This window comes from Melospiza georgiana, chromosome 6 (assembly GCF_028018845.1).
Source record: "Melospiza georgiana isolate bMelGeo1 chromosome 6, bMelGeo1.pri, whole genome shotgun sequence".
Classification (NCBI taxonomy): Eukaryota; Metazoa; Chordata; class Aves; order Passeriformes; family Passerellidae; genus Melospiza; species Melospiza georgiana.
In genome coordinates, this window is record NC_080435.1 from 23,594,563 (window position 1) to 23,609,008 (window position 14,446).

Consider the following 14,446-nt stretch of genomic DNA (forward strand, 5'->3'; position numbering starts at 1 on the left):
TAATTTTTACAGCCCTCTTTCCAACTGAAGCTTTTAAAGACATTTGGCAATTTACAAAATGTTGTATCTAATCAAGCACTACCTAAAGCTTACTGTAACAGACCCAGGTGCCTTTTCCATGTGCAGTTTTCTTTCAGCAGGATGTGTGGGAGTTATTAAAATTGAGCAAGACACGTTTTTCTGATCTCTCCAGCACAGCTCTGCTGTGTAACTCAGAAGGAAGTCACCACACACAGGTTTTTTTGCCAGTTTGTGAAAGCTTTCGCCATTTCACTCATTTATTCTACCTCTCATGTCAGTTCCATTGTTCCATAACAGTTAACGTTTTACAGCCTCAAAATAATAAACGCATTTTCTGTTCACATTTTACAAGTCTATCCCGCATCGGTTTCACTTTTGAGAAGCAACAATACATGACTTTGAACACCTACTATCACTCACATCAGTGACCAGCAACGCCTAGGCAAGGTTTCTCTAAACAGCAAAGTTTAGCTGAGCAGTGAGTCAGGATTTCCTTCTGCAGTTCCATTTTAGAGTTTTTTTCTAGAAAGATAGATTCTCTGAGAATATAAAAGAGACTGCAAATGGACAGACAGCAACTCGTACAGACAAGCCAGACAAACAGAGATGCACCACTGAACAAGGTTTAGAGCATCCATGGCAGTGTTTCTCCAGGCCTTCCATGTCCTGCTGTTGATCTGGAGGACATGATGAAATATGCTTTACTACTCCTTTCATCATTCTGCAACTTTATTCCTCCGTCTTCTACTCAATGAAATGGTTTACAAATATATCAACATTGACATGAACAGCCCTATTGTGACCCCATTTTGCACTGGTTCCCTCAACTCCTATGTTTCTCCCCAAATATCACTATGGCCAAGATTTCATTTTATTACCAAAGCAAACATTGCCGCTGTCTAGGACAGCATTTCCATTTTCACCATGTGGACCAGAATACACTGAAGTTGTGTGTCAGGTCTGGTTTATTATTTTAAAAAGCAAATCATAGCTCTAAAGATGAGTAGAAGTAGGCAATAAAGCAGGTTTTTTTCCAGAAAACTGATATTAATGCATGTGAACTCGAACAATTCCAAAGAAAATGTCACATCATCTAACTGAATATTTTTGCTCCTGGAAAAAGGTCATCATTTGAAACCAGATCTACAGGGCAGCAAACAATCATTAAGATGCTTTATTGACAATATCCACTCACTGCAAAGTTTCTGCCTGCATACAATTAGATCTTAGCTTTTTCATAGTGTTTTATTGGCAGTGGAAATGCATCAGTACTTTATTGAAAGCAATAAATAATACTGTGATAAAAATAGTTCAAAAGTAGACTGTACATATTGTTACATAATCTGAAAATACACAAAAGATTAATAGAAAAACAGAACAGTAACAATGAATTTCAGTTTTACAAGCAAGTTAAAAGTGGAAAACAATAAGAAAAAAGACATGCTATATATATTGTTGCATAATAAATAATGCACCATCTGAACAGATTCTTGCTGGCTTTTTAATATGCCATTTACAAGTGTCAGATACATTTTCTACTCATACAGTCCAAAATGGCTACAACCATCCAAATTAAAGTCCAGACAAGTCTTTAGAACAAGTTTACAAAACACATAGGATGACTTACATAAGAAAAGTAAGGCCTTTATTAGAAGATGCACTGCTTTAGTTTTCAGCCCATTGTACCTTCATCTTTCACTACTCATTTGACAGGAGGCTGCAGTGCTTTAGGATTGGTCCATTAAAACTGGTTCCACCAGCATCTTTCCACCAAGTGTTTTCAAGCAAAAAGGTCTAGGACAAAAAAAAAACCTCTCTGTGGCCTGTGGCTCACAACCAGGAATCATTATGAAGTCTGTCTTCCTCAGGGAAGGAAAAGCAAAAACAAAAAAGAGTCCTCGGTTTATGGCTTGTTTTGAGTCACTGCGCAGAGGCGCTGCACAAACACAGCAGAGGGTGTGAGCACTGAGGCAATCGCTCCTGACACGCGTCCTGCAGGCTGAGTTCCTCCCAGCTTTTCCAACCACTTCCACTTTAAATAAAGACAAATTGCCACTACTTGACACATCCTCTGTGTGGAAAGGTACAGCTCTGAGGAGAACAACACTCGTGTACCGTCCCTCCTACGTCAACAAAGGCTCACCTGAAAAAAAGCTGGACTTGTTTTCAGATCTAAGCTAAGCACTCCAAAAGACAAAATATATACTGCTCGGTGTCGTGATACTTTTACAAAGGTATTAAAATCCTTTTCACCTTCAGTTTCATTATTAAAAAACAATGATAATTACAGTTACTGCATAATTTACAAAAACCCTATATTGCTCATAGGGACATATACATACAAGCATTACAGTACATTCAGCTGGAAAGACTAAAATTAGAATAAAAAATCAGCAATGATTTGATTTGTAGACTGAATAGAAACAGATAAAGTAAGTAACTATATAAATGACAAGTCACATAAATATAAGAAACATTTAGGTTCTAAAATATTTTCTCTATAGTACTCATGAATTTATTTGCTAATTAAAAACTCTGTAATAAAATATCTCAAAGTGTCCATTTAACAAGTATTAACAGGTTAAGGGTTCCAAATGTTCAAAATGCTGCATATCACCGGTAGAAATAGTGTGGGTAAACTGCAAAAACAACAAACAGAAACAACACACAAAAAGAAAAAAACACAGAAGATTCCATTAGCAGGTTTTAACCACCATTGCATTCCAAGATTGTCACAAACAGCTCAGCAGTGATGCACTGAATTACTGCCATGCCATGCTGGATATCATTTGATTGCCTCCTGCAATCTCCAGCTGCAATGCAAATAAAGCAATGAGGGCAAATGTTTCTGCCTCGAGGATTTCCATCCCACATCACCTGACTACAGAAAATTCTGAACCAGGGAGGAGAATCTGGGGGAGAGACTTAAAACTTCAGTTTCTTGCAACTAAAAATACTTTAAAGAGAGCCCCTGAGATTATGTATGAACTGACACTCATGTGGTCTGAGGTGCTACGTGCAGGAGTTTCCTCTGTCAGCAGTTCACATGTAAAAACTCTTTAGAACTCAACTCATACATGCAAAAGGTTCTGAATTTGAGGAAGCAAATACATGAGTTGGAAGGGATGCTACCAGTAAGAAGAAAGACACTGCAAGCAGAGAAGACAGGCAATTTACAGTCCATGAAAGATATCAGTGAGGGGGAAAGAGCCACCGAGTTGATTTTTTAAAATTCATTGTAATTAAAAAAAAATTCTTTTTGGGCTTGCTTGCAAAATGAGAGAAGTACTGTGCCATGAGAAAATACAGCAGAGGCTGCTGCAGAAACATTCCAGATCCTGGAGAAAGACAGGACTACAGCCCTTTCAGAAGCCAGAATACATGGATTTTTGTGTTACAACACATCAACAGCACTGCTCCCCAGACTGAGGCTGCAGGTAGCTAAATCCAAGCAGCCAGCCCAAGCAATCATAGGGGTATGGAGTGTCCAGGAACTGGGAAACTGCAATTATCCCTGTAACAATTCAGTACTGAAGCATGTTTTAGTGGGACAGCTCTGATCAAGCAAAGACTGTGAGAAATCAGCAATCTGAACTGCAGTGTCACACACTGGATTATTTTTTTATCCCTAATTTAGTCTCTTCCCTCCCTCCCTACTTCCACTAGCTGTGCTTCATCCAGCCTTGATTTTAACACTTTTTACAGGACTGTTTAGCACAGGTCCCTTTTGAAGCTGTTTTAAAAACCTCACAGGAACACATTTCTGACAAAACCCAGTATTTCAACACTCAGTCTTACTGTAGGAAATAAACTTGGGATTTCCCATAGAATGACCTACCCTGAAAACCTGGACTATTTTCTAAGTGTGTAAAACCACTGTAGGAAAATCCCTGCTGCTTTATTGCACAAATAGCTGCTTCAGTGTTATTCCTATCAGCTTTACTCACCAGGAGAAGGCTTTAACAGGAGTAGGTCCTTACTGTGGCAGAATCCAATCTTTGTGTTCCTGATACACTGCCTATTCCAAGAAGCATGGGAAGACATGCAGAACACAGCATGCATGTTAGTTTTCCAAACAAAAAAAACCCCTCTACAGCAATGGTGATTACAGCTTTGGTACTCACCCAACTCTAAGGTTACAAGTTAGAAAAGCAGAATTTATTTCACAGTTTGTATATTAACCACTTCTTGCTCCATAGGCTAACAAAATGTATTCTAAAAAAATCTGCTTGCCAATTAGCACAGAGAAATTGGCAAAGGTGATTTTTAAAGTTATTTACTACTTTATGTAGTTTGTAAATATCTAATATTTCAAAAAGAAAGTGGTTTTACATGGTAAAGGCTTAATCTACTTTCATTTACAGAATTTTCCACATGAATTTTGGTAAATATTTTGTGCTAGTGAGAGTACCTAAAATTTAGAAGAGCATACTGAGAGTAGCATCAGATGCAAAAATTGGTTTTTTGAGCTTTATGAATAAATAAGAGTTTTCAGAACCTGAGGCAACTTTAACAGATTGTGTTCTCACTCTGTCTGTTCCAATAAAAAAACATTTCACATTTGCTTCTGTGTATCTTTTGTAAACTAAATTCAAGCCAAATTTTGTTCTTATGTTGCTACAGGTACAGTTTTTAAACAGACAAGATCCCTCATGTGACAGGTGATCAACCTCCACTTCCATTGGGGATTTTTGGGGTCTGCTTTTGTTGGTTTGGGTTTTTTTAACTCATATCTGTGTGTGAACACATATGCCCAAAGATCATTAAGTACACAGCAATGAATAAAACAGTGATTTCAAATCTGGTCAATAATGAAGTGATCACTGCAGGGGGGGTAATGCACCTGTTACTGAAATTTTACTCATCTCAAAATTATCTGAGGAGGTTTACTCACATCATTTTTGAATGCATTGTATTGCATTTCAGAAGTGGGGCTCATATTGGTCTAATTGCTGCTAATCAAAAATTCTGCATTGTGTGATTAAAAGACTCCTACTAAGCTATCATTTTACTTTCCTAAATTACATTTATTTCTAGCTATGATTCTCATTTTGTTACTCCAGTGATGTAAAATAGAAACTTCATCTCTAGTACAGCTTCCTGAAATGACAAAGCACCCTATGGTTAAACACAGTGTTATAAAAATAACCATGCACAAGGCAGATGCTTTTATGCAGCAAAAAGGTCATTTGGACTTAATTCCCCTGGAATCTCAGGCAAAAAATAAAGAACATCATGCTTAAAATTATACAAAATCAATACCATCAATCTGCATCTTCTTTGGCTGCATAGAGGGTGAAGACATTGAGGTTGTAACTCTGAAATTTGCAGGAAGAGTCTCTGCTGATCCAGCAGCTAAACCTCTTATGTCCTTTGGTCTAAACTTCTTTCTCCACGAAGGTGCTCTCCTAAAGCTCTTATCATCATCCTGTCATATTGACAAACAACATTAGCAGTGCAAAAAGTGTTACTGGGGATTGTTACTGACATTAAAAGGATTACTGACAAACTTAAGTAAATGTATCACCACTGAAGAAGGCAATTGTGAGGAAATAAAAAGTAAGTGTATTAAATACTGCATTGCCAAGCAGGGCTTTCCTTAAGCACTTGGGTAAATGGAATTTAATTACCCAAGTGCATTTTCCTTCCCCCATTAATATATCTGCATCTTTCAAGCAATATTTCCACCTCAGAAACATAATGCTACACTTAGTAAATACAGTTAAATACACTTCCAAAAACATCTTTGGTAGAGAATGCATTGTGTCAATGCAAATGTACCCACTGGGCAGCTCCATTTGCCAGCTTCCCATTTAGAACCAGTTAAATCCTTTCAATGCTCAGATTTATTCCCTTGTACAATTAGGAGATAAGTGTCTCCATTATTTGGAGAGATCTTCATTATCAAACTGCCCTGTGCTACTAGAACAGAGCAAACATCTCTTGCCTTAAAGCTCCTTTTGCAGTTTGAAATCTCCAAGGAAAATACTTTAGAAAACCATCAATGCTTTCTGATGGGTTGTTAAAACCTTGGTAGAGATGCACAAGGGAACAGAGCTGTCAGGAGCTTCCCCTTCCCCTGTCCTTTTCCTCAACCCAGCACCAATGTTTCTGAGACTGGTTTCCTGAGCTGGTTAACCACAGAAGGGTTTTGTCACTTCAGCCTTAATCTGCAACACTTTTGCCTACATGTGCTACCACATCAAATCTCATCAGCACCAAGGATGAAGCAGCATGGAGTTAATTAAGGCTCTCCTGGGGAAGTAACATCAGCTTGAACCTGTCCACTGAGCAACCTAAAAGGTTAAAGATGGAACACTCTCTCCTCTTTGATGTTGGTGCACAGAATAGCTTCACACTTAGAGAGTTTTACACTCATTTCAATGCAGTTGTACAATAAAATCACAGACTGCCCAACAAAAATTACTTTGATGTGTAAACACACCTGGTGGTCTTCTGCACCAGTATGAATCACAATTAACAGAAGATTTCTTAAAAGCACTCAAAGCTCTTTGAAATACTGCTCTTTAGGATAAAGTGCCTTTCTCTATCACAGCTTGCTCATTGCAATGCTGGTCACTAATTTTCACATATTTTAGATCAAGAGGATTCAGCCCAAAGTGCTGCTATTAGACGGGCTAGTAAACCAAACTTGCAAATCTTCCCAATACTTTCATATTCAAAGTCATCTTACCAAAATACACAAAACCCTGCTGTATTTAGAAACCCTCAGAGACAAGGAGTTTCAAATTAAAGTTTCTGTCATTGTTCTGTCAAAAGCTTGAAGAGGTTCAGGCTAAATTCTTTCACTGAGCAGTTCTGATAAAGTTTCCAGAACCATAAAATGGGTCAACAACTCAAGTAACTTACTTCATCAAGTCTTCTGTCAGTGCCCATAGCAAGGAGGTTATTGAATTCCCTCTCCAGAACAGCACGAGCCTGAAGTTTGTGGTACAAAAGAAATGGAAGTTGATTCCAAAAGATTAGTAATTAGTAACTTATAATGATTTTAAAAACTTAATAGGACCCAAATTGTTTAGTGCTTTCTTATCAGATTAATAAACATGCTTCATACTTGAAAAGTCAGTACTTGAAAAGTTACAATTTAATTTGTAACTCATTAAAAATTTAAGGAAAACTTAACAGCTCTCCTCCATTTGTGATATGAAAGTTCATGACTCTGCCTCTAACTTAATTATTTCAGAGTAAAAACTGACAAACAAAAATGATGAGTTTCACACTACTGTTGTGAAGATGGGCTGTGAAGAAAATATTCAAGCAATTTTTTCCCCCAGCAAATTTATCAGTAAGAATTGTTATTAACAACTACAAAACCATCAGTAAAGCACGATTTTAAGTTTTTGTCGTGTGTGACAATGGACAACTTTTCATCCATTTTTAACCTTCCTAGGAGGCCTAAGGTGCCTCATCCTTGGTTACCTGCGTGTTTTGAGTGGGGATTTGCAGCAGGAGAGCCAATGCATTGTAATCAAAGGATTCATCTAAGGCCACAAGCGCGCCGTGAACGCCGCTCTCCTGCAGGTTATTGGCGTATTCCTTAAGGCCGATGGACACCACCCATTGGATCATCCTCTCATTGCTCCACACCAGGACATCTGGGGAGGCAAAAACATAGTGCCAGACTCATTACAACATCTCTTCTTTGAGCCAAATCATCCACAGTCATGAACTGGATGATTGAAGTGGAAAGTAAACATATTACAAGTCTGCTGGAAGACATTTCACACCATAACTTAAATATTCCAAGGAGCAATTCTCTATATGCAAGAGATGTACCCATTCCATTTGGGACGTGAAAAACAACCCACCAGCCACAACCCTGGCTTGCTTGCTGCCAGTCAGTTGTGACTCCTGGGAATGATCTCAGGCACAATTACCAAGTTAACCACCAAAAGCTTATCCATGATTTGAAAGGAAAGGGAAAGAGCAAGGACAGAACCTTCTAAGCAAGTTTTTAGACTCAGATATCAGAAAATGCTTCTGATATTAAGAAGGGAACAAAATTACTACAGCAAATCTTGGAAAATCATGAATTCCCACCCTACTTTCTCTTACTCCTTCTCTATTGTACAAGAAACATCATGAATCTGGAAGATATAATTACCTAAGTCACTTGGATATTTTTTCATCAACTGCTGGGCAATAAAATTTACTAACCACAAGCAACAATAAAATTATGCAGATGTAAAGTTATGTCAAAACAGGGGGAAGAGAAGAAAATAAGGACATCCCTCCCCAAACATGTTCTTAACTCTCATTCTCCTAAAACATTTCATTTCAAACTTCAGAGCAGTATGAGTTTCCAAAATGTTCACATTTGTAGCATAAGTAAGTGATTTAATGATGTGGTTTATCATTCAGGGTTCAGGGCCTACATCCAGACACGCCTTGTGCATTTAACACTTGTTATTTTATAAATGGTTCCACCCTCTAAAGCTTTTTCTTTGTTTATGGATCTTTGAGGCTGATCAGTGAAAACATGGCAGAATCAGACTGAGGTGAGGACAATGCACTAACCCTTAATTTCATTCTGGCTTTCTTCTCTTTTTCTTTCCAGTTCTTTTCGATCATAATTCAGTCTTCGGAGGCACATAATTCCACACTGAAAACTGTTCCTGTTTGGAGCAGAGAAAAAAAATATTTAGAGATAATGGAATCACTTAACTGTGGGTGAGGTCTCCATCTTCAGCCTCGTTACCTGTGAAAGCTGTCCACCATTTTCAGCTGCCCACGCAGGTCTTTCTTGGTTAAGTGGTCCAGCATGCGAGCATCCACCAGACATTCCATGAAGTAGCTGCGGTACTGAGGGAGCCCCAGGCTTGGCAGCCACTCATTGCCAATCCACTCGTGGTTCATGTCACCATAGGCTAGTGTCTGGTTTGAAAAAAAATTAAGGGACATGCTTATTGACATGAGAAAAGAAAAGCTGTTTTAGACAGCACAGTTTAAAGAAATTGCTTATTTGATTCTTAGCCTGTAAAGATAAGCACATCAGAATACTGAATACTACGTGTGTGTTTTCCAAAGAAGTCATCCTCATGGAGAAAAGCAAGTGCAGATATTCACATCAGCAAGTAAAACTGCCTCAATTTATATCAAGAAATGGCATGACAAAATATGCAAGAGCTAATAAAATTTTAAAGAAAGACTAATCTACATGGTTGGACAGCAAAAGCCATACAATTTCATTGTGTTGAGATGTTGGAAATACGCTCGCTCTTGAAAACTAGGGGGGAATCTTATTTTTCTGGTGACTTTATAAAGAAAACATATCAGAAAAATAACTGCGGTCCTTTTTATATACAGTTAGCTGTTTTCAGAAACTGATAAAACCCTGTTACCAAAAAACAAGCCATTCTAAATGCTAGTCTTTATCCTAAAAGAGATTTTTCTCATTACAGTTTTGATCTGCAAATCACCAGGCATTTTTTTAGAGAAAACATCTATAAAAATACGAGTTTGTAATCATACATCTAATCACTCCTTGGGCAACAAAACCAGGGAGCTCCTTTTTTCAAAAGCATAATAATTCAGATTTTTCTGTTAAAAGGCAAAAGCTTTATTTCTCCTCTAAAGGAAGCACCTTCCAGAAAGGAGCAAGGCCACAAGGAAATGCACCTCTCCAAGCCAAGTGAAAGAGCTCCTTACTCTGGACTTGTTATCACTGACAATCAACAAATGAGTAGCTGAGATGTAGTTAATGGGACTTAAACCAGCTTTAAGCTGGAGAGCAGCCAAGAAAGAAGAGTCCACACTGTGCAAAGATATGGATCATGGGTAAATCCCAAGTTACCTTTCTATCCCTGTATAAATACTCAGCTACATCAATGTCTGAGAATACAATTAGGATTTGCCACCACTTTAAGGCAAAACAATCAGTCAAGGGGAATTACAGAATAAGTGCATAGAAATCTACTTAACCATCCAGGCCCAGGGTACTTTGTGGCACACCTGGGATGGTGGCTGGGTTGGACAGGGACATTTTACACAGAGCAGATATTCCTCTTGGAATTCTGGCTTCCTCAGAGAGCCACCCCCAACCAAAACATTAAAATATTTAAATCACATGTATTTCCCAAGTGTGCATTGTAGAGAGATAAGGCTGCAGTTTCCCCCTCTCCCAATCCCCAGGTCACACCCAGAATCATTAAAAGATGCTGGCCTAAAGGAAAAACAGATTCTTTCATGCTCTAATGATTGTGACAGTTTACATACAGTCTGTAATATGAGATAAAGTTTCCAACCTGAGCCCAGCTTCCCTCCTCATCTTCCTGTTAGGTGGTTAGGAAAGCAAAAGAACACACACATATTAGTGGTTAAGTTTAGTAAGGAGGTCAAAGTTAATGGTGCACTGCAAGACTCTAAATCTACTGCATACCAAAAAAATCTAGATAAACCAAGCATCATGCAATGTAAAAAATTATACACAAGGCACTTATTTTTGTATGAGAAGTTGCAAACCCCATCTACTGATTAAGTTTTCTGGAGAGAAGAAATTTCTGCACCAATAATTCAATTTGTCTATTTGTCAATCAAGTCAGAGCTCCATTTTACAGATTAGAGTTTTGTTTACAATCTTATCAACATTGATTTTTTTCTTCCTCCCTTCTGGGAAAAAAGCTATCAAGATGCAGATTGCAAGGTTAATAGTTAGAAGAAGCAATGATCCAGAATTTTAGTGCATTATTTTGAAGGAAACAAAAAAAAAGAAAAAAAAGACCAAAAGGTACTTGATTCAAATGTTCAAGAAGTGGAAAAAGCACTCTAAGGAAGAGAAGTGGCAACACTGTAAACTAACCGTTTGTTGTGTGGCTGTAAGATTTTCCATCTCTTCATGTGTTACCCAGACATTTCCCGTGGTCTAACATGAGCCCACAGGGAATCAATCCCATCCAGTGAAAGGAAAGCAGTAACAAAGAGGAGAGGTTGCAGAACAGATAAGCAATCGGTACATGTAAGGAGCAGGCATGGGCAAAGCAATGGTCTCTAGGTCAGCTACAGCTACTGACAGTCATGGCATGCAATAAAAGCCTACTCACAGGGATCAACTTCCTTCACAGATATTAACAAAACTGAGCAGCAGAAACAGCTGACAGGATTTCATTAATGGGTAAACACTCAGCTCTGCTCTAATCCGAAAAATACATTTGTAGCCTAGCACATAGCCCCAGGAATAACTTTAGACTGCAGAGCAGGCAGACTCAGAAGAGAAAATTCCCACTAAGTGCCTAAATTTACTAGAGAGAGACAGGTGCCTCCTAGATCATGTAGTCTGCATTACTTGGAGTTAATGGCTTTACAGCTACATTAAAAGAGCCTCCAACTATCCTACAAATTTCTGTACATACTTGTAGACTTCAGCTGTATTTTAAATTCTCTGGAGGCCAAAATAACACATACTCTAAATACTTTGCATTACATACTTAGACTGAAATAAACTTCTCTGTTCCTCAAGAAAGAAAATTGCAGTTATCCCTTTAGTTAATTTCCATGAAAGGAAGGAACAGCCTATATTTAAATAAAGTGTTCCTTTCCAGAAATTCTTAATACAAGTTCAGTTCTAAGTTTACAGTCAAACATGGGGAAATTCTAGGTGTTTATTGCGCAAAAGTACGTTTCCTTACCGTCCTTGAGGTGGGAGGGGCAGAGGGGCTGGTTAGGGACATGATTTCCTGGATGGCCAGGCGGAGCTTGAGCCTGTGCAGGGGATTGCTGATGCCGATTTCCCGCTGGATTTCCGTGTCAGACAGTGCTGACATGATAGCACCGCTCTTCACATTGGCTCGGCAGGCAGCCACGTACCAGGCTGGCATCCCCACCCACAGCTGCAACACACAGAGGGAAGTAAACAGGATGTGGAAAACATTCCTGCCTCCAAACCCACACAGGCTTTACATTGAGGGGGCTTTTTATTCATTTTGGGAGGAGCACTCACCTCCAGCCACACCACCACAGTGGGCCCATCCCACTGTGCAAAAGGCAAACCTTGTCTTCTGGCTTCCTCCAGCAACTCGTGCCTACAATTACAGAAATAGTCATTAGTTATAATAATGGATGCTACAATTCCAGCACTGCATTCACTTCACTATCTTCTTTCCAATAATTAACTCATTCCTTTCCCAGCCAGCCTTATATGACACACCTCCTCAGGCAGGTACAGCACATGTACAGGGACTATGTAGGGATGAAAGCTGAGCTGGGCAGGAAATCTGAGAGCAGCAGAGATGTAGATCTTGCCTTTCAGAACCCAGTTTCTGAAGTCACTACTGACACTTCCAGCCCAAAGTGAAGATGTCAGGCTTATTTGGCAAGCAGATTCTCAGCTGCTCAGTTTTCTGCCCAGCAAAGCTGAACCAAAGCAGTCATTTCTCCTCAGCATGTGCAGATTTGAAACCTGTGGCCACACATGAGCACATCCGACACGCCTGTCCATCAAGCTGTCAGGGCTGGACACTGGGACAGCGACCATTCCACTGGTGAACATCAGCCTGTCAGAACATCTGGCACAGCTTCACACAACCAGAGTTGTGTTTGGCAATTCTATCCTGACGGGCTGTGCACTGAAACTCAGCTTTCATCTCCCCTGATGACACCATTTCCTTTGTTGTGCTGAAACAGAAGCGCCTGAAGTTTCACATTGACAATTCAGCTCCCAGAGACAATGGAAGCTCACAAGGTCCCTATAAATAGCTGCCAAAAATGTTTAATAAACCAAAGGACAAAAACTAGCACTGTGGGTATAAGTATGCAATGCTGCTTGGATATGCCTGGCTAAAAACATGGAGAAAGCCTAAAAAAAGCATTTTTACACTGCCTTTGAAAGCCAGTTATATATGGTTAAATCTCCACTCATTCTCCTTTGAAAATGTGAAAAAACAACTGCACCTAATTAGACTGATTTTACTGTTCTTTATTCATACCTGCAAGTGTAGAATTAAGATATGCAGCAATATTACTGAGTCAAGACCTTGCATTATGTATTTACCATTTTCTCACTATTTCAATCAATTAAAAACTCCTTGCCTTTTGAACTGTCTCACTGGAGAGATCTAAGGTAATAACAGTTTTAGAAGTTATAGGTATTAAAATATACAAGGCACCTTGAAGAGTGATTACTGACAGACAAGGAGCTGTTTTGCTACTCCTACAAAATGGAAATGCAGCATTCAGCTCTTTTAGACATATTTGGGATCCTCATGTTATATTGGGAGGTAACTAAATATTAAAAAGAAATAATGAAGCAATAAATATACTAGCAACTGCTTCATCACCTGCACACCAATAAATTCCTATTGCTCTGGGAGAACCTCCCAGTAATTTGTGCTAATTAAATGTGCTTCCCAGGAATGGGAAAGGGGGAGGAAGGAAGGCACGGCCAGACAACTGGTTACAAATAATCATTCAGGTACCATTTTGGGATCCATCCATTAAGGTGGAACAGTGTTCAGCAGTCAGCAGCTCAATTTCCCTACCAAAAAAGACTATAAAAGCTTAGACATATTTGTACTTTTCAAAAAGACACATATTTATGAATGTGGAATAAAGGATCAGCTATTTCCCTGCTACTGTGGAATACATTACATTCATTCTACAATTAATTAGCCCTGAACACATTTTGTTCTGCTTCTCTTTGTTGTTTAAGATTTAAATATTAGAAAAATAAATTTATAAGATCATATGAAACACTGTTTGGTAAGAACAGAATAAAGTGCTTAATACTGTATTTGCCAGAAAGGAACACAAAGTTTCTTCAAATACTTTAGCTTCTAAATTGGTGTCTAGGCCTTCCTTTTCGGTGGTTGCATTGTGTGGAGTTCAAAGAATATCAGTGTCATTTCTGGTAGTTCTGTAAGTCTCATTGTATACTCCATGGTAACCATGAAACAGTGAATCCTTTGAAGCAAAATACAAGGAATACATCAAAAATTTAAGGAGAGGTTATGATGGCAACTTGAAACTCATGGTGGTAATGTAGGAAGAAAATAATTGTGTGATGGAAGAAAACACATAAAAATAAAAACAAACAAAGAAAAAATGTTTATTAGCTGAGTTTATGCAGAAATTATTCAATGGATCCAAAGAGGAAAGCAACCATGAAGCGGAAAATTAATTGCAGAATTTGTTCATATGCAGTGAGAGATTAAAAACTTGCTTGCACAGGAAATCCTTAACCCCAAAGCTCAAGATGTAGCCCAGGCACAAAACATCTCATAGGAAGAATTCAGAAGCAGCTGCTGTTTCATCTGCAAATGATGCACTGATGTTTTCTTCCTATAGCAGAGACGTTCTCTTTTCCCACTACTCCCTTCAAACTCCAAGACACTCACTGCATTCCAGTAAAATGTGATCAGATAGATCCCTGAGAGATCACAACTGAGTCTCACAGCCCAACCATTATTTACAC

At 38.7% G+C, this 14,446-nt stretch overlaps 1 protein-coding gene across 7 annotated transcripts in view; it reads right to left on the reverse strand.

The window, feature by feature from the left end:
• Nucleotides 1-968: 968 nt before the first annotated feature.
• Nucleotides 969-14,446, reverse strand: part of PPFIA1 (PTPRF interacting protein alpha 1) — a 52,708-nt gene continuing 39,230 nt past the window's right edge. For 4 of the 7 annotated variants that reach the window (XM_058025466.1, XM_058025464.1, XM_058025465.1 and 1 more), the window contains 11 exons: nucleotides 11,978-12,059; nucleotides 11,667-11,867; nucleotides 10,841-10,903; nucleotides 10,287-10,313; nucleotides 8,741-8,916; nucleotides 8,560-8,657; nucleotides 7,462-7,637; nucleotides 6,892-6,960; nucleotides 5,284-5,449; nucleotides 3,969-4,039; nucleotides 969-2,660 (listed from right to left, as the gene is read on the reverse strand). In XM_058025466.1, the coding sequence (XP_057881449.1) occupies nucleotides 3,981-4,039; nucleotides 5,284-5,449; nucleotides 6,892-6,960; nucleotides 7,462-7,637; nucleotides 8,560-8,657; nucleotides 8,741-8,916; nucleotides 10,287-10,313; nucleotides 10,841-10,903; nucleotides 11,667-11,867; nucleotides 11,978-12,059 (1,117 nt within the window). In that variant the 3' untranslated portion in view covers nucleotides 969-2,660; nucleotides 3,969-3,980. The remainder of the gene's footprint in view (nucleotides 2,661-3,968; nucleotides 4,040-5,283; nucleotides 5,450-6,891; nucleotides 6,961-7,461; nucleotides 7,638-8,559; nucleotides 8,658-8,740; nucleotides 8,917-10,286; nucleotides 10,314-10,840; nucleotides 10,904-11,666; nucleotides 11,868-11,977; nucleotides 12,060-14,446) is intronic. The other 3 variants (XM_058025469.1, XM_058025468.1, XM_058025467.1) reach the window with 1 other exon arrangement.